The sequence below is a fragment of the Pieris napi genome, chromosome 4 (assembly GCF_905475465.1).
Source record: "Pieris napi chromosome 4, ilPieNapi1.2, whole genome shotgun sequence".
Lineage (NCBI taxonomy): Eukaryota > Metazoa > Arthropoda > Insecta > Lepidoptera > Pieridae > Pieris > Pieris napi.
In genome coordinates, this window is record NC_062237.1 from 12,851,379 (window position 1) to 12,877,773 (window position 26,395).

The following is a 26,395-nucleotide window of genomic DNA, read 5'->3' on the forward strand; positions in this document are numbered from 1 at the left end:
AAATACTTAATACGGTTACTGTAAATGTCAACTTCACGCTTTACTCCTAAAGACAGCTGACATTCTAAATTTTAAGTTATCCTAATCTGTGTTTTAACTTTTAGTCAATGAAATTTATCGATGGAGTGAAGACGTATGTTGTGAAATTGATTTCCTATTATTTCGCCTGCCGTCATCAAAAAAAACGGTCTAATGTAAATAAACTAGTTTGAAAAATTCTTTTTACTTTACATTTAGGTAGAGTTAGTGAATTTTTCCTAGAGTTTAAATGTAGAAATAGTAGGATGTTGCTAGAACATTTATTGGTGCCTGTGATCTGCCTTGGAATAGAAGGTAAATTTATTTAAATTAAATGATTGTAATACTATTTGGCCTTTGTTGTTAATGTTGGTATTTTTATGCAGTATTTGGACGAGTGTTGGGTGACGAAGTGGAAATAAGGCAAGTGGCAACAGACAAGGGTACGGAAAATGTGACCATTCCTTGTGGAAGTGAGCCCCTGATGCCGGCAGTCACCGTCCAGTGGGTCTATAGAGGCAATCGCACGCACCATGAAGTTCTGGTATGTACGCTGTATTAACTTTTAATTCCTTTACAAAGCTACACTCATAACGTGGGTACTTGTCAATCTTATATAATACAATGTTTTTGTATGTGATTACTAATTAAGTTGAAATAGTTTGTAAACAATTATGATAAAAAATACTATAGCATAGTTTTTTGTGTCTTTGTTTTATTGTTATAACATATTCGAATACGCAATTATCTTGTAAAAGTTATAAGTACTTAGATAGTTTTAAAATTGAAACGAGCTTCTATTTACATTAAAAAAAATAACTTACGCACAATATAATTAAGCAAGTTTCCATAACATCTAGAAAATCTTTTTTTTTTTTCATATTTTTATTGACAGTTAAATAATCTATGAAAAACTATAATAGCGCCATTATTGGTAAAGCTGGTCGTCGGCTAAACACTTGAATAAGCAAAATATATGCGTAAATATATTATTTTTGTGTTATCAAGTTGTATCATATATCGTCTTTATTGATCGGCTTATTAAATGACGAAAAAGTCTTCCTTATTTATACGCCAAAAGTGATCATTGCAATTTAAGATGTCACTACTATTATGAGATTTTATGGCAGACAAAAGTTGCAAATACAACGCTAAAATGTCTTACATTGAAAAGTTTTTCCAAGTGAAGTTTTTGTGGGAAAATTTGCTATTTTTCATTTAATTTCTACGCAGACTGCCTCTGAAAGCTGGGACTCAGATTCGTCTGTCAATAATTTAAAAAAAAAATATTTAAAGAACGGTGCGACTCAGTTACAAAATTTACGTCTCCTATAATTAAAGACTAATTTAAGGAAGCTGTAATAAGACGATAATATAAGTTATCTCTTGGAAGAATAAAAAACAAATAATCTATAGTAAACAATTGCGGCGCTTGTGACGCGAACATAGAAGTTTTTCAAATGGGTGGTTCAAGCTCTGATGAACTTTTAAAGAATACCTATCACTGTAGTGTACGGTAGAATTTTAATCTACTATAAATTATTAAACCATATTTCCTCTATCAATACATTTTTATTAATATTTACTTTTAATTGACGAATGAACTTATTATGATTTTATTTCTAAAAAATACTATTTTATGTTAATATTGTATTAAATTATATATTTATTTAAATGTCTAATACTCGTGCAAACAAAAGGCAATATTATGATTACATTTTTTTTTTTAAATAATATTATGGCCTGGTAACGAGACCTTTAAGCCAAGTCTTATTTTCGGTATCATGATTACATTATATGTATATTCCATAATGTTGGAAATGGGTCCTTAGACATATTTATATCCTATATATTTATATCCTTTATAATGATTCTTTATTAGTGTATTAACATTGCAAAGGCTTCTTTGTTAATCATATGATTTGGGACGCAGACGGCTTTATAGTATCGCATTGTGCTCTGGAAATTTTTCGAGAAAAATAACGCTGTTTTCTTTTAGAAACGGACAAACGGATCTTATGTTAAGTGCTCTAAGTAGCTTACATACTAAAAGGCCCACGATCGTTTATTACAATCTGTGTTTTGCTTCATGAGTTGCAGACCTCATACATTAATCAGATGCATTAATTATTCTTCTGTATTTCTGTTGCCACTGGAGGTAGAAGCTTGAACCAAAATATTTATATTGATCGATCAACTATTGAAATTACTCTTACACTCATGCATATGTTATGTATGAAATTAATGAATAAATAAAAATGGCTACATTATTCATGAGTATTTGGGTTGCGTTAATTTGGTCGTAGCGTGAAGTAATATGGCCCAAAGCCTCCATAATGGTAGCGCGTTCATCCAAATACATAATATTACGTATTAATCTAACAATATGTCAAAGTAAGGAGTATTTAAGGTATTATTTACACAGCTAAAACACTTATTCTATTTACAACCACTTAACACCTTAACGCAAACATGATATATTATTTATGAAACCTTTTTTGTTTCCTTTCGTCAACACTAATCCGTGAAACATTTTACCAAAATAAATTGTTTAATTATGTATTAGTACGATTTAATTATGATTGAAAGCGATTTAAAGGCTCTGTGTACCGAAATAGCGATTCAAATCTTTATTTATGAGGTACGTCACTCACTCTGGCTCTGCGACCTAAAATGTCTCTTAGCCTCCAAAACGAGGAATATAAATAACTTTTTATTAATATACTTCATAATTATAATTTACAATTCTCTTTATTTTTCTACAACTAGCCTACTATACTACTATTTGTTTTAAATACATAATATAGTCTATGTTACTTAGGTAGGTAGGGCAACATTTTAATGGTGAAAAAAAATTATTGGTTGTTTGTAAAGTAGGTTTACGATCGAGATGTTTACGTGATAACGTCTTATTGGTGATATAAGTTTTTGGGAAGTAAGGAATTAATGAAGATAACAATTTTTTCAAATTTTAAATTACATCTATCGTTTTATTCACACTTTTGATGATAAATTTCGGGTGTAAAATGACAAGTTTACTTATTCGACTATGATATACATTTTTCTTCATACATTCACGGAATGACTGGCAGCGCTCGAGATGAGACGGGAGATCGGTCCGTCTCTCTCTCGTTATACCTGCGATCGCGCTCGTGAGGTTTTGGTGTGACACAAGTTTCTGAACATGTCACCCGACTAAAACGATTTTAAAGACGTTATCACGTCAAAAATTTTGTAATCTGTTTAGTAGTAGTCTTTGAGTTTATTTTTTCGATATACAATTTAAAATATTAACAGATCTCTTTATCAAATGAGTATAGATTATGTGACAAAATTATTTATAACAAATGTAAACTGTGCTGAAGTCAAATTAAGTTCATAAAAACTTGAATGAAAACAAAACCCAGGCTGGGGTTTATTTACCTAAGTAAACCTGTATTTGAAAGATAGGACATGATAAAAGCGTAGAAAATCAATACGTGTATTGAGTGGACACACATTGTCTCGTCCGCTCAGTTATAAATAGATTCCGCCAAATGAAGACATCGGCCAATTCATTTTACGAGCGAGTAATTTTCTCGCAATCATCTCGACTCGGAAAGACTGTTTGTGACGTACGCAAGGGGAGACGATTGGGTAATAGCCAATTATTTATTTAACTACTAGATTACATTGGCGGATTTGGTACCTTCTTTGTCATTCAACACTCTGTGGTTTAACTACCATAGCGTATAAAACGGTAGTTTTGAGATCGATTCTCGGCTAGACAAAATTTAGTTAGTAAACTGTGAGCGATAGTAGATGAAATTATTTGTATTGAGTATTTTTAAAGATCATATGCTCAGTTACTTTTTTTGCTTTGATCTAATAAATTCGCTTACATAATTTCTTCTATAATGCATTCGTAAAGACAAAAAATATAATACAAACAGTTCACATTTTAGCCAGAGATTATAAATTCAATCTCCGGAATTAGTTAAAGATGCACCCCAAGGAGAGTTCTAATGGGTATTTCTCACCCTCCTCTCTAAACCTACCTAAGTCTAGAGATGACTCTGCAATTTTTTAACGACGCTATCAGTCGATTAAGGAGGGCATGGGTATTTCCAACCCCCAACCTGATTCCCAGAGTATTAACCCACTTCCAGGCAACGGGGATTTATTATCTGATAGCCCCACAGTGGACGCAATGTTTTCGGTTGAGCAGATAGGATTTTTGTTGTGAATTGAGCCCCATATATCCCCGGAGACGTTGGAAATGCGCAAATTGCATTTATCAATAAGCCAGCAATTATGAAAGAGATAAAATATCCGAATGAAAAATAAACACTTCAGGAGCAGACAATCGATACAGTTCCCGATAACAAACTTATAATGAACATCTTAAATTGACGACGGCTGTAGCACGAAGGAATAAAACTTCTTAATGAATGACTTAAACTAATGAGAGTTAACCAACTCATTGGGAGATTTAAATGTAATATTTCTGCAATGTTTTATTTGATGAACTAGCTACTAAGCCGGCTTGGATTTCCTGTATTTTGCCTAGATTGGCGATTCTTTGACAATGATAATTTCAGTCAATTTACATAAAATCCTTACATAAACCTTTATCAGCTGCAGTGGGAGCTTTGCGAGTAGTGTTGGCCTAGTGGCTTCAGGGTACGACTCTCATCCGTGGATTCGATCCCCGGCTATGCAGCAATGGACTTTCTTTCTATGTGCATTTTAACATTCGTTCGAACGGTGAAGGAAAACCGGCTTGCCTTAGACTCTAAAATTCGACGGCGTGTGTCAGGCACAGAAGTCACCTACTTGCCTATTAGATTGACAGATTGACATCATGAAACAGATACAGAAATCTGAGGCCCAGACCTAGAAAAGGTTTATTTTATTTTTTAAACCTTCATCGGGAACTGTCAAAACCAGTAAAAGCTGTAGAAAAATTCGTTCGGATTATCGCGTTCATAATGACATAGCACATTTGGCGTCATGTTTAGCCAACACCCTTGTAAGATGCCTATAGACAGCGGTACAATTTATAAGTCCATCTCACTAACTATTTTTTTTAATTTACTTTATGGATACGAGTCGTTCAGTCGACCGAAAACGTAAATCCAACGATGTTGCCATAACATTTTAGTGAACATTGTTATAGCAGTTTTTATTTTACTGTGGTTAAAGTGTAGTTATGTTATGAAAGCTTTTAGATCGATTTTATTGAAACCTTTCAGTGTGATTAATTTTGCTCGTGATAGCAAAATAAGTAAATAGCTTGTATAGCTGGTCAAATTATCCCTTGATATTCGATAAGCTAAATTTTCAGGGAAGCATAATGAAGCCGATGACTAATGGTTTATTTTAATTATATCTAAATCTATGCGTGTTCTGTACTAAAATTGCAGTATTTACGTGATCTTGACAAAGTTATAAACGAACGTATTTTAAAATTAATAAAATTTAACTTGTTTTCCATACAATGATTCACTGTACATAGCATTACACCCATTCTTAATAAAGACAATTTAATAATAAAATTGTAAGTGTTATGTAGAAATCATTTCACCTAAACATCCTTTTACCACATAATAAATGTGTAATACAGTTTTTTCTTTCTTATTTAATTACATAATAAAATATTTTTCATGACCTAAAAGTTTGGCAAGTGAGCAGTGTTGGCTTAGTGGCTTCAGCGTGCGACTCTCATCCTTGAGGTCGTAGGTATCCCCGGCTGTGCACTAACGGACTTTCTATGTGTCATTTAACAATCGCTCGAACGGTGAAGGAAAACATCGGGAGGGAACCGGCTTGCCTTAGACCCAAAAACTCGACGGCGTGTGTCAGGCACTGCGCAGCAGATCGGCAGGCTGATCACCTACTTGTCTATTAGATTTACAAATGATCATGAAACATATACAGATATATGAAGCCTAGACCTAGAAAGGTTGTAGCGCCACTGATTTTTTTTAAAGTAGGGCAGACAGTTGCACAGGTAATACTGGCGGTAACCTGATGTGGTAATAAGAAAAATATATTTGAATTCCTTAGTAATTGTAGGAAGGATCTCCAAATTAAAGGATTTAATTGACAACTGCGTACGAGTTACGAATATGCAAAAGGCCAAACAAATGATACTTAAATATATCTGACTCATTTTGCATCAACAATTTTGACCTACTGACTTTATGGCACGACACAAACAACGTAAGCTGAATACAATTAACACTTTTACTGAAAACGCATTAATTTATCACAAATTTAGACTTATTTAAAATTATTATACAATTGTTAAAATCTATAAAAAACTATTATAAAAAACTATTTTCATAATGAGATAGTAGAAGACATAATAATGATACCTTTAATTCAGAATAATTTTGAAGATATACTTCTTTTGGCGCGTTGGGGAAAAGTGATAGAGTAATTTTTTTCGAAGCGCGCGCGCACACCGACACAAAAAACCGACACCCTGTAGTTAGCTATAGTCAACATTTTAGTTTTTTTTTGAAGTTATACTTTCGAGCAAGCTTTTGCGGCCACCAGTCGAACCAGCTGCCCGCTGAAGTATTTCCTAGCCAATTCGACTTAGGGTCCATTAAGAATCGTACCAATTCTTAAAAGGCCGGCAACGCACTCGCGAGGCTTTTGGCAATATGAGTGTCCATGGCGGTATCACTTATCACCAGGTGTGGAAAAAAATTGGATTGGAATGGACGTGGCGTAATAACTAGAAATTAGTTTCAGAAGCCAGTGAAGAAGAAAAAATCACTTATAAATATTATTCAGGTCTTTGAGGGATATAAAAGAGGTCAAACTGTTTTAAAAAACGTATTTGTTATTTGGGATACGTATGCGGCATATTATCAAAGGAATAAAGTCCTTCAATTTCTGAGGTCAATGTTCCACTCAACTGCAAAGAGAATGTTTGCCACTTAAAATATCCACTTAATTGGATGTTTGCTGTTAATTTCGCTTAAGTAGCCATTAATAAGTGCTTAAAGCTCCGTATCACTAGCCATCAAAATGACACGATTATTCCACGTTCTTGGGGAGTAAAACGGTGCATGTTTATTTTCAGTGTATTTTAAATTTGTTCATTACACAATTTTTAACAACAGAATGACAGGAAATGTAATATAAAATAAAAAATAAATAATAGTTTAAAAAAACTAAAAAACACGCTTTTAAATATCTCTCTGTGCCATATTTTTCGTCTATCGAGCAACCCACGCTCTTTCACAATAATACCAGTATTTTTTTTCATTACCATTTTCAGCCACTTTAAAAGCGTGTTTTTTAGTTTTTTTGAACTATTATTTATTTTTTAGTTAAATTTTTTTTTTCGGATTATTGCATTGTCATCGATCTTTGACAGGTGCGCAAAGTTTGAATTAAATCTGTCCGTTAAAAGTGGGTCAAAATCGAGTCCGAAGGAGTCGGTTACATACATACATACAGGTGAAGCTAATATAAAGCGTGTAAAAAATAAACAAATTTTCTTTAGTGCCAGTACTTTTGCGCCACCCAGTACATTGTTGTATTGTCAAATTACAATAAAACGAGCGTTTTTTAAAACCTATTTCTAAACACTGATTTTTAACTCGTAACTTAACATACAAACATTTGCATTAATATGTACGACAGTAAATTTAAAACATATTCAATACTCATACTTCGATAATAATGGAGTTTTCATATGCGCAATTAGTACTTGCCGGTACGGTGAATAAACATTGTGAGCGGACTTATTTTAGACCTAAAAATCGATCACGTTGAACACAGAATGCCGAACACCTTGACATAGACAGTTCATCAATGAATCGTGATTTGACGCTTTGTAGCGCTATGCGCTGACTTGTCTATACCACGATTTAATGTAATAAAAATACGATTTATATTGTATTAATAACGATCCAGCGGCGCTACAACGCTCGTCTTGACCACAGACTGAAGTCGAATCAAATGCCGTTAACTTTCGGGTTTTAGACATTTGCAGTGCTCAGCTCACCTTGCTACCTCAGGCTTGACAGTGAAAATTCTGTTTTTTTTATTATTGCTTGCATTATAAATAAACTAAGAGCACAAAACACAGGGGTTTAGCCTTGGTGCCTGTAGGAACATACTACAGGACAAATTCCTTAAAATTTCATACAAAGTACAGAGATTATGAAATACAATCAAACCTCTGTTCAAAACCTCTCTCTCTACAAAACCTTTTTATATCATACATATAACATCTGTCTTAAATTTATTAAGCCAATTACATCCCAGTACGACGAAAAATACCTTTTATTTTATTTTATTTACGGGTGTTTTTTTGAGATTTGAGATAAAATTAACAAGTCGCGGAACAATTTATGTTGTCTGTACGAGCCAAAGCTGTACATTTTTGTGTGGCCGTCGGTACCAGCGCTATGACCATCATTTTTCTTTTCTTCATTGAGTAATAAGACCCCTGAAGAACCGCCATACTGGTACAAATGACCCACTATTTTGTGTCAATATCTCCCGGCCTAATAGCCCTTGTATGCGTTGAATGTTCAACACTGCTCCTCATGAGTCGAAAAAGTTTTCCTTGAGAACCGAATATCGAACTTGATCATGGATTTCTATTATTTAAAAATATCGTTTAAGGAATCTTGCTATGTATTTACATTGTATATTCGCGGATGCTTGGAGGATTCATGCGACTTCTTCAATACAAAGAGTGTGTGCTCATAGTGGGCACGCGAGAGCGCGGCTGCAGCAGTTCCCAGGGTGGATGACTCGGACTGGCTCTAGCGAGCTGTTGCTCAGCAGATGGTTACTTGGCTTTTTCTAGACAATGCTGACCTCACTCCATCAGCGATTCCCACCAATACCATCCCAATTTCCCACCCCTGAATAAAAGCTCTAGGCTGACTAAATCCAAGTTGTGTATAACTTGGTTTAAAAAAAATCTAGGATATTTCACTATTATGGAGATAACAAACAAGAATTGAAAACAATTTTAATAGCAGTCGTTATTTTTTTATTTATTTTCACAGAACACATAAAGTCTTAACATAGTAACAATAAGGTTTAATTACTAATAAAATATTATGTAAAGAATATATAATTTAAAATGGCGCATGCAAAAATTGCAAAGTTGAAAATTGCTAGCAAACTTCTTTACTAATATTATAAAGATATTTGTGTTTATATATAAATTAAATAATTAGGTACTTATTTTAAAAATATTTCACCGTTTAAAAAGCTACATTATTCCTGAGTAACATAGGCTTCAATTGAAATGCAGACAACACACTCGCGACTTGCATCGTATCTTCAGGAGACGACGTCACTTTAAAAATTCACATTATTATTCCCCCCTTAGAGGCAATAGATCGTTTTTATTAAGGACGCTATATATGTATAAGTTACGACCACAGACAATAATACTTAAAACTTTTCTCGTGCAATGTATATCTTTTTATGTTCTCTCTCTTTAAGAAGTACCTATTTACTCTATCTCCATAAACCTGCAAAGTTTTCATACACCGTATTTACTGACTGAACTCCCGCCACAAAACGAAAACAATACCCAGCGGCTATGAAAAAAATATTCATACGTGAAAAACGCTCTCCTTTCGTCCTATAGATACAAATAGGGACAGCTATATCGTCGCTGATGATCTCCAATTGAATTGGTGAAATAACCGGTTAGGTTCAGATTTGACGGGATTTTGTGCCAATTGCTGATGACCGATTACGTAATATCAAAGTAATATGGGACGGATTAGGGAAATTGACAATTTACCCTTCAAATTGAGGGTATATAGTGTAAAGATCGAATGAAATTTGGGCAAATATCAGAACGAACCCATATTTTCAGTTTGCGTTATGAGGGTTGGTTTTTCCTATCCAAAGTTTATTTAATCCAACAGTTCTCAGATCAGAAATCAAATCCATGAATATCGTATGTACAAAATTGTTTAGCTTTTAAGTTTAAGTTAGTAGTAAGTTATGTTAAGAATTCTTTCTAAATTCGAGTAGTTCCTAATCGATTTCAGTATTCCATCAACATATAAGTAATATATAATAGTATTAACATATAATAAATGCCAAAATAAATCGATTCGAACAGATGTTATAAAATTTTATTTAAAAAAAACTGGTACGTTACTTATCGTACTGCTATATTATATATTTCTTTTTATGTTGTATACATTCTGTTTATAATTCATATATTTTTATCTTATTGTATTACACGCTATTATGAAAAGTAGTTGTCGTTTCACAACGGAGCGTATTTCAAGACAGTTTTTGCCGTGCACCACCACTGTAAAACCAGCTGCCCAATGAAGTATTTCTGAACCAATTCCTTCAAGTGAAGAGTCAATTCAAAAGGCGACGCACTTGCAAGCCCTCTGGCAAATATAAAAAAAAATGGTTGTCTGTAAAGTCGGTTTACTGACGATAGTTGAACGTGACAACGTCATAAGAAAATACTGATGAAATGGCTGCATTTTTCAATAGAAAAATTTAATTTTATACTTGACGAAAACATGTATATGTATTATTGTATAGCAGCTGTCTACGCGGACGCATCGCTCACTCAAGTAGGAGAGAAACAGATGTCAAACGCGGAGGCCGATTGTGCCTCTTTGTCGCTCGTTCCGCGCTCTCGCTTGCACTTCAAGCCTTAAATGGAACGCCTCAGAGCGAGGTAACGCCGCATGAGTCATGTTTTTTCGTGCGTGCAGCCGGCTCCATCGAATTATAAGACGTTGTCACGTCAAAAACATATTTGTTTTGTTTTGTCAATTTGTTTAAGATGTATCTGCTGGCATATCATCTTCCCATTTATAAAATAGTATTCAACTTTTATATCTCGTTAAGTCGTTAGACTATTAACGGGAAACCGGACTCGAAGGCTATTTGTACCGGAAGGCGAACGAGATTGCATCTATTGTGGTTCATCTACGGTTCGTTGGTATAATTGTCTATTGTTAATTTAACTACTTTATCTTTATTCTACCCGCCCAGGTATGTTATAGATTAGAACTATTACTACTAGTAGTGGACTAGATTTTATATAAAGTTTAACGACGATTTAAGACTATTTTTTTGGACGTTATCGACAATTTAGTCCATTCTTAAATACATAGAAACTTTTTGTACTGAATATTTACCTATGAGTATGATAGTGTGAAATACTTAATCTCTATTTATATAAAATTCTCGTGTCACAATGTTCGTTCCCATACTCCTCTGAAACAGCTCGACCGATTTTTATGAAATTATGCATATTCAGAAAGTCTGAGAATCTTTAAAACTCCTAAGTGATAAGAGATTTCCACCCCAAAGTTTAAATTTTTTTTATGTTTTCGACAATTTTTTGGTTTTTATTTTTTTATGATACATCATACAAAAATACATACAACCCTTAATTTTCACCCCTCTACGATCAACCCTTATTGTAGATAGTTATTTTTATTGAACTAAAAAAATGTTTCCTAGATATAATATGCATAGCAACAAACGTTTCCCGGGTCAGCTAGTATTCTATATAAATAAACAAAGGTCCATTTGGATAATATTAGCAATAAGTTCAGTTGAAAATAGCGTTATCTATTTGCACTAATAGAAGAATTTTTAAATCGATTTTTATCATAATTTAATAACATAAGTATTAAAATTTAATTCCCTATGAAAATAACAGTATAACTAATACTTATCAAAGACAAATTGTCCATAGAATATTAAAACTTTATTATAAAGGATGGCAAACTATTTGTCACCAACCACGCCATATGAATGAAAGTCAACATTGACCTTGCTCCGCGCCATTTCCTCATTTACTTTACGTACACCTGTTTCATACAATTTGTAAACAAGGGCCTGCTCATGTATAAATATTATATTTTATTCTGAGGAACAGGTATCCGTGATCGTCATCATTGCACGTCTCCAGTGCTATTGGAATTTTACCTGAAATATAAAAAGATTTTACAGCTTTTATTTATTTCAACTTCGTTAGAAAAAAACGATAAATTATTAGGAATGCAACGAACAGCCTTATCGCTTCCAGGCAATCGTAGTAAGGAAAATAACAAAATACTAAGGGTAAAGTGCACAATCAAATAAACAAAAATAAAATTACAAGTAACACTGAAAAACTAAAATCAAAAAATAGACTAGAAACTAGAAGCTGTATATGGTTCATACATTACAATGCAATACAAAAGAATATATAGGACTAGTGGACCCGACAGACGTTGTCCTGCATGATATTTCAAGCAATTAGTAAAGCAAAGTATGAAAGTACCGACTGCAGCGCCATCTGGCGGGCTGATTTGTGAATCTAAACCATTCCCAGATCCCCCTTGAACACACACAAAAAATTTCATCACAATCGGTCCAGTCGTTTGAGAAAAGTTCAGTGACATACACACTCACAGAAGAATTATATATATAAAGATATGGTTACGTTAGATATGTAGACATTAAAAGAGGATGATTAAGAAGTGTTTATTTTGTAAGAGAGGGTATAGCATTGATATACAAAATGGTATGGTTTTTTGTATATCAATGGGGTATAGTTTATAAGTTAAAATTAGTTAGAATTGTCTAGCGCTGGTCTTTGTTAGCGTGGTTATGAGGAAAGTTGGTGACTGGTCTAAGATGGTTGTGCTTTTACATGACAGCGAAAGATTATTTATAAGGTATATAGATGATTGTAGAGCAGTGTTGGTCTAGTGGCTTCCCTGAAATCCATTACACCAATGGTGACTGCATGTAACACTCGTTCGTACTGTGAAGTAAAGTAGGATACACAAATCTGAGGCCCAAATTTAAACAGGTTGTAGCGCCACTATTTTTTTTAAATTATATGTTTAAATAAAACGATTTGTTTGAAGCAGTGGGGCTGCAACACTAACAAAAACTAACTTGGCTTATCTAAGGGTTAACAAATCCAAATGACACTTATGTTATTGGACATTATCGGAAACGAGAATGTTAAAATACAATTTACGAGTGTGGTATAAACCAAAGAGCTCATATTGGCTTCAAGTGTGATGATTGTTTGCATTGTGTTTACGCTTCTATTTATTAACTTAAATATATATTATAACTTAACTAACGTTAGGTTACATAACTCGCCCCTGTTTTTTTATATAGAGGAGTAAGGATCGCTCTACAGTCATGTACACTGAAACTCTTAATTTGTCATTTTAATACTTAAAGTATTTATCTCTAAATATTGTCAAAGCGTCAAGGTTTTTTAAGTGTGCTAATTTATTGTATACGCTTGATAACTTTCGTTCAATTAACGTTTTACGTCACAGCCAGTTGATCAGGACTTTGGAGTGACCTTTAACAGTAACGGCGTCCGCATACATACTATTTTATCATAAAATAAAATATGTTTATTATGGAACATAAGATCACTTATTCCACGTCATTAAATTTGAAACTGCTGGCATCCCTACTCATCGGCAAAGAAGACAGAGGGTGTAGGCCGAGAGAAAAAGCCGGAATAAAAAGTCCTCGGTAGGTACTCTTTTAAAATAGCAAATCATCAAACAACACTTATTTTAAAACAAATATCGCAAATTAATTAGAAGTAGCCTGTCTAGCACTAGTCCCAGGCCCTTTTATCAACTAGATAATCGTTAACTTTATAGTAAGCCTTTTTACACAGCTTTTCTTTGATACATTTCTTAAATTTATTAAAAGGCAGAGATAAAAGAGCCTCTGGGATTTATTAAAGAAGAGTATCCCTTTTCCCAAAAAAGAATTACTAACTTTAGATAGACTAGTACGGGGAAATTGCAGCCTGCGTTTACTTAAGTATTTCCGAACCAATTCAACTTAGGGTCCTTCATAAAAGAGCGTACCAATTCATAAAAGGCCGGCAACGCACTCGCGAGCTCTCTGGCAGTGAGGGTGTCCATGGGTATCATATAAAATCAGATGAGCCTCCTGCCCGTTTGCCCCTGTTCTATTAAAAAAACAAAATCTTAGGCCAAAAGTTCATGCCACTGGTAGATGTTTCATACTCCTGTTGAGTTTTGGGTTTAAAACAAGCCGGGGTCCTTTGAGTGTCGTAAAATCTGATCAGCTATTTATAGAACGTATATAGAAATAGTCTCACAGAACAATACCAATATTGTATCACCGTAAGGCCACAGTTTACTGATTCTATAAAAAGAGCAAGCATGTTCATTAAGCCGTGATACGAGCACGACACTTGAGCGCCCTTGTCTCTGCATTAAAGTGCCTTTTCGTCTGAGTGTGCTTAACATTGGCCCTCGCATCGAGTATACACTGACTATAAATACAACATATTATGTTTTAAAAATCAGTGGCGCTACAACCTTAGATCTGGGCTTTAGATTTCTATATCGGCTTCATGATGTCAATCTAATAGGCAAGTAGGTCATCAGCCGCCCGCCGCCGTCGACTTTTTGGAACGTATTAAAACATATTTGACGATTATTTAAATGATCCTAATCCTTGGGATTGATTTGATTTCAATAATTTGTATGACTCAAAACTTGGCGATTAAGAGTGGCGGAGAGTTTCTTGCCCGTTCTTCTTGCCCACCTTTGTCTTGCGAACTGGTAGTAAATGTAAATTTAGAATCAATTTAACATATTTTCTGTTGACGTTCATAAGTGTACTTGGTTACCTATATGAATAAAGTTATTTTGAGTTTAGGTATTACTATATGGAAAATTTGTTCCTGGACTATCAAAATACAGTAGATGGAATGGTAATCGAACCTAGGTCCTTTTCATAATACAACTAAACTATTTACTTTCACCATAGTTAGTCAATATTGTTTGTAATAATTGAAATTATACAAGTTATATTCATGTCATAATAGCTATTTTCAAAACGAAATTCTCGCTTCACGCTTTTCTACGGTACAGGTGTAATTAACGCGTATATTTTTAAATATGCAAATCCTTTTGTTTAATAATAATTTGCGCTCATCCTACATAATAGTGAATGGTTCATTATTCTGTTCTTTGGTTCGGACGCGTGTGAGCTCGCAAAGGGTTATTAATATTAAGACTATTAATTTTAAATTTTTACGTATTTCTTATTTATTGCATTAGTCTTCCAGAATTTTCAATAGGTGAGAGATAATTTCTTTAAAATTGTAATAGACAATCTAAACAAACTGTGTCCTCAAAGTGAATAGAACAACAACAAGAGTGAAGAGTACAAACGTAGGTTCAAGCGGCGGTTTTTCTTTTTTGTAACACGAGGGGAAAACGAGCAAGAGGCTCATCTGATGTTAAGTGATACCGCTGCCCATGGACACTCACATTCCCAGGACACTTACAAGATAGACTGAAACACGATAAACATATAATTGTTTACCGATTTTTTTAATTAACTAGTATTGGCTTTTCTTTTTAAAGTTTTCAAACGACAGTTTCATGAGTCATTTTATGTCACGAAGAAGAAAGTATTAGATGCAATTACACTTATAGAAACGCTTTTTGAAGGGAAATTTCTTTAGGCGCATGAGGGTAATTTTTTTTCGGATGAGCGTCACGAAGATGTGCAGCGTTTTTGTCGAAGAAAAGGGAGAGGGCGATTGAGAGAGAGTGAGAAGGGCGAAGTACCTTATAGAAATTCTATTATTTAAATTAAAATTTCGTAAAGAGAATTTATGAAATATTAGTATTTTATGCAACATAATTTATTGAAATCTCAAATGACGAAATGTAAATTAAAATGCCGCGTGTTTTTATCATCGAAGAAATAAATTAATAATAAAATTCGTATTAATTTTCGACACTTAATATTTCAATGACAAATTCTTTTAATTCCTAACATATCTTCCTTTTTCCCTCCCTCTAAGTCTCGGAAATCTAACGTTTTAGATTTGTATAAATATGAACAAAACTTAAAAATTAGTTTGCCAAACAAGTTTCGTTCTGACATGTGTACTTTGTAAGCACGCACGTTTTTTTATAGTACAGGGGGCAAACGGGCAGGAGGCTGATCTGATGTTAATCAAGACCGCCGCCCGTGGACAGTTTTACTGCCAGAATCTCGCAATTGCGTTGCCGGCGTATTAGGAATTGGTTCTTCCAGACGTTTTATACGCCTTCAACTTAGCAAACTCGACAACAGCGAGAGTACTACGCTTAAAAATACCAATTAAATATCGTTGATAATCAACAAAAGAGTTTCAATTGTAACAATACTTTTTGCAAATACATATAAAACAATACAGAATAGAAACATCCACAGACGACAAACGGACAAGTAATTCGTTGTGCTCAGGTGAGGCCATGAAATAATTCTGATAATATTATTTTGCGTGTTGATGAAATAATTATTATTATATTCTGTGCATAGAGCGTCCTAGGTTACATTTTTAAATTTCGAATATATAGGCAAGTGAGGTTAAATATTTTAAATTTCGAATATAGCCAAGTGGTTTCAAACCTATTAGGCCGTTTATAATGCACTAAACATAATTTGTCCTTAGTTTTTGTCCTTTTCATAGTAACAATATTTCCATACCATACTTAGACATAGACATAGACATAACATTTATTACAAACAAAAACACACACACATAAACACACAAAATAACAATACTTAAAGAAAACATAAAATAAAATAAGACATCACAAACAATAAAAATTAGAAATTAAAATTAAGTTTTCTTTTGCCATTCGGTTCGCTTCTAGTGTGCAATGTGTGTGTACTAAAATCCAAGTCATGGAAAGTGGACCCGTTTCGACGACGATGGTGGCGTGATATATTTTACTTTGTTATATTATTATATTTTTCTGTGACATGTATGTTTTTAATGAGAATACACATTTTAAAACCTAAGCCCAATTCTTAAAAGGCCGGCAACGCACTCGTCTTCAGTCAATGTCAGCGTCCACGGTCGGCACTCGGCGGTATGACTTAACATCAGATGATCCCTGTCCATTTGCCCCATGTTCTAGAAAAAAATTAAAATATAGTCGCGTATTTCATAGCCCGCGTCGCCAGTTGACATCGCGTACAATACAATGTTGATTAAATGCTCTGTTTAACAGTCATGGAATTTTAATATAAGTGGAATAATTCGAAATTTAATATTTAAATTACTTATAATCAGGTCCACAGGTTTTTTCAGTTAGAATTCAAATATGCCTATTAGACGTATACAGAAATACGCCAGGCATCTGTGTGTATCCACACACAAATATTACATCTTAATATGTATATATAAATTACGTGTCACGTTGTTTGTCCGCTATGGACTCCTAAACTACCGAACCGATATCAATCAAATTTGCACACCGTGTGTAGTTTGATCCAACTTAAAAGATAGGATAGCTTTCATCTTAATTATTTTATTGCAAATTATTTGTTTATTATTTGTCATTTACAATTCTAACAGATGGCGCCGTGTTGAAAGTACCAACGTTTCACATAAGCTACAATTTAATGGCACAACCACCCAAAAAGCATAGTGGCTCCATGACTGGTGTTCTCCTGCCGTTTCCCTTGAATAGTTTACTACCATATAATATAACAAAAACCTTAGCCACAGCAACGCTTGGCCGAGTATGCTAGTTATATATAAAAACGAGAGACTTCCAGCGTTCCATGTTCGGTCCCACTTCCCGGTAATTGCTGCGCAGATCGTTCTTGACGATGTATCGGTACAAGTATGTTTCCATCACTGCCAGACCTTGGCCCATGCGCACAAGGTGTCCCAGCCAAAGTAGTCGATAGTAATTTTGGTGGGTTTTGTGTTTTTTTATGTAATAGGAGGCAAACGGACAGGAGGCTCACTTGATGTTAAGTGATACCACCGCCCATGGACGCTGACATTGACAGGAGGCTCGCAAGTGCGTTGCCGGACTTTTAAGAATTGGTACGCTCTTTTCTTGAAGGACCCTAAGTCGAATTGGTTCGGAAATACTTCAGTAGGCAGCTGGTTCCACAATGGTGGTGCGTGGCAAAATCGGCCATAAAAATCGCTCAGTTTTCGGAATTTCGTATTGTGCTTCGACGTCCGATGATGAAGCTCAGCTGCAGGTATTTGTCCGAACACTCTCCATGGCAAATGCGGTAGAAGAGTGACCGCACATTTAGCCTTTCCCTTAAAATGACCGCGACCCTGACCACCAAAGTGAGCCTTCTGCCCGTTTGCCCATGTTTACAATCTTCCTCCTAAGTTTACAATCTATGATGAAGACCGTATATGCTATATATTTTAATTAAATTCAGTGTTTGTCAAGAAAAGAGAAGAAAATTGTGGATCTCCGTGGTCGGCGATATCTTTCACATAGAGCCTCCAGACCGTTTGTCCCCCGTTGTATAGAACAAAAGGCATTTTGATACAAAGTTTTCGTTTGACTCAGTCGCTGTAACTAAGCAAAAGCTGGTTCTGAAATGTCAATTTCACGCTTGAATAAAGGTAATAGTTTTGTTTTATTATCAAAGTTATTCAAGTATTAACCAAAGTTTAAAAATATAAAGAAAAACTACTGAAATTTTACTACACAAATAAAGCTATGTTATAAAACTAACGGTTGCTCATAACCTGGAAATGGGAACAGGTGCTCAAACTTTAACCGGACCGAAAGTTCGCCCGGGTTTTAGCTTCTTTATTATTTCAACTCTGAAAAGTTTTTATATAAAACAAATTCAAAAATTCCTAAAGTAAATTCTGTTTTGCGGTTAAATAATTTGGTATTGTCTGATATATATATAGAATTTTTATCTTACGTGAAAAACAATGAAATATGTCTTGACAACACTTCTTGTATTTACGAATTTGCTTAATAATTGAATATATCGTTAATTAGTAATGATATCAATCAAATATACAGTAGGTACCTATTTACAATTCACTTAACCTATATGGTAATAATAAAAAGATAATTAAAACAAATTCAAAAAGTATACCTTTAACGCTGGCAGCATTTCCTTGCTTATTGCGATACTTATTCGTTGAGCGAGGAAAGCACCAGCTCTGGGTTCACCAGTACTATCTACCAGGTGCCACCTTAAATCTTTAATTAGCGCCTGTGTACTTGAATCACACGGCCCAAGAGTCCTACACCAAAGGGCGTTCCCTTTCCAAATCGAAGTTGGAGGAAAGACTCTTATATTTGAGCCGTTTATTATTTTCCGTCTGCTCTGCGTGTCTACACAAGTAGTTTTAATAATTTGGTTATGAACTAACGTAAATATTAAAAAAAAAACAAATACTCTTAAATAAATTATTTTTATTACGAAGTTAGATAATTCATTATTTACTATTTCAAACTGTTGATACTAGCTAACATTATATATATATTTTATTCATACCAAACGTTATTCATAATAACTAAAATTATAAAGAGGAAAGATTTGTATGTAGTAAGTATGTTTGTAACGATTTGGTTCAAAAAGTACTGCAACTCAAAAATTCTTTCAACATTTGAATGCTACATTATCACTGATTAATATATGCTATTTTAATGGCAAGAAAAAAATAAGGATATAGATTCTAAACCTCAGTGAAATGTTTTAAAACATTACCCGTTGATGTAATTTATTCTGTTACCATTTGGTTTTCATTAAGTCCCGTACACAGGGAGCCAGGGACACACGATTGCTTAATACATTATTATTTAGGTATGTCGCATATACTGTACGTTTATGCCAAAAAACTGTACTAAAATATGAGCAAGACACCTTTGAAGTTTCACCCCAAGTGAGTAATCTCAAATCGCAGTTGTCGCGAGGGTGCGTGACGTTATTAATGACGTCATCGCCCTTTCCTGACTCATGGTCTAGACAGGAGTACTGGACGAATTATTTTAGCTAAATTTCCTGTCTGGGTAATGCTACCGGTGACTGAGACGGAACACGCGCGAGCTGCTGCAATATATTTTAAAGATTTAAAATAATGCTTACGTATTTGTTACCATGGTAACTGACGAAGGATAAAAAAATATTGGTTGTTTGTAAAGTAGGTTTACGATCGAGATGTTTACGTGATAACGTCTTATTGGTGATATAAGTTTTTGAGAAGTAAGGAATTAATGAAGATAACAATTTTTTTCAAATTTTAAATTACATCTATCGTTTTATTCACACTTTTGATGATAAATTTCGGGTGTAAATGACAAGCGCTCGAGATGAGACGGGAGATCGGTCCGTCTCTCTCTCGTTATACCTGCGATCACGCTCGTGAGGTTTTGGTGTGACACAAGTTTCTGAACATGTCATCCGACTAAAACGATTTTAAACTTATTAAATTTTGACAAATGCAAGTCATATAGTATAGTTTCTAAATCCAAAAAGAATCGTTACCAAGGTATACCGTAACTGGATATCCACAGTTGCTCCCCTCACACTTTGAAATCAATTTTCCTTTAGTTTGTATAATGTAGGAATCGTTATATGTATTTTTCTTCGTGATTTATGTTTGGCTCAGGCTTTCTTAGTTTTATAAGCGTGGCGATTTCCTAAATCGCCGGAGTTACGAGAGTATAGCCAGCCGTAGGCACTCTCTTTGATTGTTACATTGCATTCATTCGTTACATAGCAATTAATATTTCATCTATTCTATTGTTATACGCGAGTAGTTAATATAGTGTAAAAGCACCCCGATGATTCAAGAACCGTTCAGTGCTTGTCACATTAAATGTTGTATTTTATTTTTCTTGTACCAATGAATCATTGTGCCGAGCGTTGGTTAGCTTTTATAAATAAATAAACTATGTTTCATAAGCAATTTTGTGTTTCGTTCGTGTTGGAAAAAATGCTGTGCCACCCCGGAAGTTGTTAGAATAATTTTCTAATAATTTCGCACCGCAATCTAACATTTTCGAACAATTGACGAAACCGCATGATCAGCATGTCAAATTTGTATAAATAACTAGCTGCCCCCGCGAACTTCGTTTCTCCTTAATGTGATTTTACTTAGCCTACCTTTTTAGTACATACCAACTTGGAACATTTTGTGTATTTTTCTCTATGGACAATCCTTATCACTTAGGGGTATGAAAAATTTTATAAAAATCGGTCAAGCCGTTTCGGAGGAGTATGGTAACAAACATTGTGACACGAGAATTTTATATATAAGATAAAAAATATTAAAATAAAGTCATTACTTTTATATGTTCTCGCTTAATCTGTGTAACGAGTTTAGTTACGGGCTATGACTAAAATTATTCGTTACGGAATTCAATTCATACACATATTATATATATCAGAATAGAAATATATTTATTTTCGTTTGAATTAATAAAATTAAACATTCATATTTGTTTCAAACTCTCTGTACGACATTTGCACGAATGAAAAGGATATTAGAAAATAACGTAGCTTTAACTAAACATGCTTCTGAGCTGAATTTGATACAAAAACGACGATTTTAATTATTATATAAAGGATTTTGGTGTGGCCAAAATAATTACCCAATTTGGTTACTCTAACCTGTGCAATTTTTAACCTCGTGTGTTATTAAGATTTTATCTTACGGTGAAGGGATACGGTATGACCAGTGTTGCCTCAAAACGTATAACGTTTAACGTACGTTGGCCTAGTGGCTTTAGCATGCGACTCTCATCCCTGAGGTCGTAGGTTCGATCCCCGGCTGTATACAATTGGACTTTCTTTCTATGTACGCATTTAACCTTCGCTCGAACGGTGAAGGAAAACATCGTGAGGAAAATTGCCTTAGACCTAAAAAGCCGACGGCGTGTGTCAGGCTGATCACCTACTTGCCTATTAGATTGAAAAATAATCACCTAAAGAGGTTGTGGCACCACTGTTTTATTTATTTATATATTTGATTTATATATTATTAATTTATATATTTGATTGGTCTCTCGCTGATAACGAAAGCGCTCGAAACGTCGAGTAATGTAAATAATATATGTATTAAATAAATTATATTAAAATTTCTAGTCGCGAAAACCAAAGACAATTTTATTTTACTCCTATCTTTGAGAAATATAAATTATTCCTTCTAAATATAAAAATATCGATCAGAGCTTTCAAACCAAAACATCTAGAGAGAACTTACCAATTCCAGATTCAATAAATTCAATTTGGTATAGCGTCCCCAACGGGGAATTTTGCCAACCAAGCATTTTTTATGACAGGCCCATACATATTCTATTCGCATATCTTTAAAGTTGAATTTTGTATGCAACTTGTCACTGATGTAGTGTAACGCTGGTAATATTTCATCGCTTTTGTATTTTAAATCGCATGTCACTTGCGTTGAAATATTGGCATTATTACTACTTCACTTGTATTAAGTTGTGTTCTAATGGGGCACGGGGCAGCCACATAATTATTCTTTTTCTATACGTTATCAGCCTGCGCCTGACAAATGACACTATTGGGACAATGGCCCGTTGGTTGGTCATGTAATTGCGTATAAAAATAAATGTTGAATTAAACATATACCTAGACGTAGATAATTTCTTTAATTGAATGGATGTTTGGGTGGATTTGTAAGGTGTATGCCAAGATCCATTATTGGTACCAAACAGGACAGTATCAAATATGATGAATAATAACTAAAAATTATTGTCAGTGGTTTACGTGAGTACCAATAACACACCAAGAGTTTCTCAAGCATTTGTCTCTAGTGTTGCAATTTTCGGCCACATTGTCCGGAAACGTCATGACAATCTTGAAAAACTTATTCTACCGAGAAAATGGAGGGAAAGAGACCAAGGAAGCGGTCCAACACGATGGACCAACCAGATATCACAAATCCTGGGCACTAAGGTCTAGCTGGAGATCGTCAGAGATGGAAGTAGCAGTGCAGTAATCTGCCACAAAGGGCAGCATCACGACGACGCAGCAGTGTGCAAGCGATCGGAGGAGAAGGAAAACCTAATAAATTCGCGTTTTACAAGATTGAAAGATAGAACATAGATTACAAGAACATAATTTTAAATTTAACCGACGTTTCGCGTACTTTACAGCGTGCGTGGTCACGGTGGCTGAAGACAAAAGGTGTTGGATGTCACAAAGTATCACAGCTGTAGAAAAAAGTTGCATTATCTGTATTTATTTCCCCGAAGTTGGTATCGACTAAAATATGGAGGGTTTTGGCAGAAATACATAACTTTAATCCGGTTAAAAAGTTTTTTCTTTAAATGTGTAAAGGTTATGTCATGAACAAGACAATGCTATAAACAAGATTTATTTAAATATTTTTTCAAAATACCATGTACTAATAGTACTCTTGTATACCGAACAAAATTTTATGAAGGGCAGGATATTGGCAACGAATACGAAACCACTGAACAGTTCAAAAATCCTTCACTTTTATAATCCTACATTATCCATTATCATTATTGTAATATATATTTAACATGGCTGTATTTATTTATTTGAAACCCTTTATTTCACAAAAGCGGTGTGTCAACTAAGAAATACTAAAAAACCCTCGGCCTTATAAAACGATCTCTTACAGGTAACCCTTATGATAGAAAACATTATATAAAAACAATTATGAGAAAGGGCGTAACTTATATAAACAAAGAAAGATAATAATAATTAGTCAAAACTTTAATACAATACCAATAAAATAACAATTAACTTATCAAAACATATAGAGAGAAAGCATTACCGAATCAAACACCGAATTGCACAGAATTATGTTACGTAAATATAATTTCCAAAGTAATAAATTAAATAATTGTCCAGCCGTACAAAGGAACAAATTATTAGTTATTATTAAAGCCGTTTTCTTATAACAAGGGGAAAGCAGGCAGAAGGCTCACATGATCTTAAGTGATACTACCGCCGTCCATCTTTTTGTGGAAAAAAAGTAAATGTTTACCGTTCCAGGAACTCTATTTAAGCGAAACTTTGAAATCTTGTTGAAGGAGAATCATATTGATCGCTATTCAAGGCAGCCGCAAGGCCAGGTCACCTAGACACCGAAACAATATGTGCACGCTATCAATACCTCAATACATATTCTATAGTTTATTATAAAAGTTCGATCTGTCCATCAGTCCCCGTTATTCATCTGTTTTATTATTTTTGAGGCAAAACCAGCCTTTGTCTAATAACACAAAACACTACTACACAGCTGCTACGAATGCGGTTTTTTTCTAGCTTTTTATCTGCACAATTCTTATATATTTCACCTAAATTAAGCACACAAGTTTTCATTACTTACACTGCTAACTTTAACAAATTTTATTTTTTCTACTAAGTATTAGAATTATGACATTATTTTTCTTTTTTTGCGACGATCTAGCTGCTGTAGTCTCTGGCAGAAAGACCAGCGCTGTGGAACAGTCTGCTCCTCAGCATAATGCTGAGCCAGGGCCAATTACAACCACAACACACACGCTAATGCGTGTATATATTTTTGATTATAGTTATTTTGTGTGTTTCTGTGTGTTTTTTTTGTCAGTAACAAATGTTATGTCTATGTCAACGCACTTGCAAACATGGTGTTGCGGCTGTCCATGGGCGACGGTTAGTGACGCGCCTTTTCTTTTACCTCCTGTCCCATATAAAATATCAAAAATTAATTTCATTCGTAAAGGGCGCATTTACGAGTTGACTTCTACAAAATTGACTGAAATTTAGTATTTTAGGTCATTAGCAATCTTGAAAAGTTTAATTTTATAGCCTAACTTCGAAATTACGCTATTCGCAATGCAATTTTCATTTCTCAGCGCAAGGTTTTGTTCGAGTAAAAAAATCTCCCAGTTCTATGCTTTTGTTCGCCGTGTTGGAAGATTGAGGGTTTTAAGCCTACAGCTGTTATTAGATTTTCTCTGTTCAAAGTATAATTGGAGTGGGGATTAGCTAAAGGAAATTGTTTGAAAATGTAATTTGTATTTTGTTGAAAAACAGTTTTTCCATGCCGGCTTATAAGTTGAGCGTGTGTATCGTAGCTAAGTGATTATCGCACGTCTCATCTGGAGGTCTAGGATTCAATATGTCTCTATGATTAGAGGGATAGTTAATAGTATACAGACTGTGGTACGACCTCACTTAAATGATACCGCCCATGGACACTCACATTGCCAGACGGCTCGCAAGTGCGTTGCCGGCCTATTAAGTATTGGTACGCTCTTTTCTTTGGACCCTTTAAAGTGTTAAGGTAATACTGGTGGATAACGTTAGGATAATTTCTATTTATAATATAAAATGTATATTCGTGGTAATACCTATATTTATTAATTACCGTACACCGCATCACGACAACCTGTAGCAAGACACCCTGTATAATGCATTTTCTACATTATAAGTTAATTATACAATCTATATGTATAGATTGTATGGTAAACATAAACGTACAACGGACCTAATGAGAGTCTAAGTGCGGAAACTGAGTCCGCCAACCATTACGGTAAACGTATATTTTCCGAACAATAACGACATATTATACTTTTCTGTACGGCAGATTGAAAACAAATGCACATAACGTCATAGTCGTAGAATAGTGACGGATCTGACAAATAATAGTAAACTTTACAGGGCAGCCATTTCAAAATAATATAATTATGTTAGTTTTTGATCGTAACTTTTTAATTAATATTCTGTTATTATGAAAATTGGCATACAAGCAAACAAAAGGGTTCGTTTTGAAACAAAATAAAAATAATAACAATTACACAGTTTTCTAGAAAAATCACAATCAAATCCTTCACTTTACCAACTGATTAATTTGAAATTTAAAACACATGGATTTTTTTTAATGTAGTCGTAATATTAAGTCAATGTAGTATCCAAATATGATAGAAAGTGGATTTTGGATTTTTTTCACATCCGACACTGTTCTACGATCATGAAGATATGTAATACAAATAACTTATAACACTTAACAACGAATAAGGGTAAGAGGAAAATATTATGTCGGGTTCAACTTGGAGACGGTCAAGTGAGCATTCGAATTCAAGTGATTTTGAGTGGACGCTTAGAAGTTAAATAGAACAATTAATAACATTTTAAGTAAGAAGAACTATTAAATATCGTGTTTCGCGAATGAGAGGTTCTTGAAAGTGCGACTTTCTTTGATATAGGTTCGTAGTCCGGCTACGCCCATGGAAATTTCTTTCTGGGTGCACAATACCCGCACGTACGGTGAGGAAAGCCTTAGAACCAAAAAGTCGACCGCGTCACGAATATCACGAAACAGATACAGAAATCTTAGACCAAGATCAAGGGTAGGCACAAGTTTTTGAAGTGAAACTTCTTTATCGGGGTTGGAAAAAAATTTTGTGTAACATTTTTTCGTTACGCGTCACATTTCTCCGTTACGCGCCATCTTTTGAAGTGAAACTTCTTTATCGACGTATGGGAGAAATTTTGTAGCAGGTTACGCGCCATGTTGCTTTTTGAAGTCAAACTTCTTTATCGGCGTTGGAATAAAATTTACACACATTTGTCA

The 26,395-nt window shown here is 34.3% G+C and overlaps 1 protein-coding gene across 1 annotated transcript in view; it reads left to right on the forward strand.

Moving 5' to 3' along the window:
* Positions 1-117: 117 nt before the first annotated feature.
* LOC125048759 (Down syndrome cell adhesion molecule-like protein 1 homolog) overlaps positions 118-26,395 on the forward strand; it is a 42,996-nt gene continuing 16,718 nt past the window's right edge. Inside the window, exons 1-2 of the mRNA XM_047647621.1 lie at positions 118-333; positions 405-562. Coding sequence (XP_047503577.1) covers positions 285-333; positions 405-562 — 207 coding nt within the window. The 5' untranslated portion in view covers positions 118-284. The remainder of the gene's footprint in view (positions 334-404; positions 563-26,395) is intronic.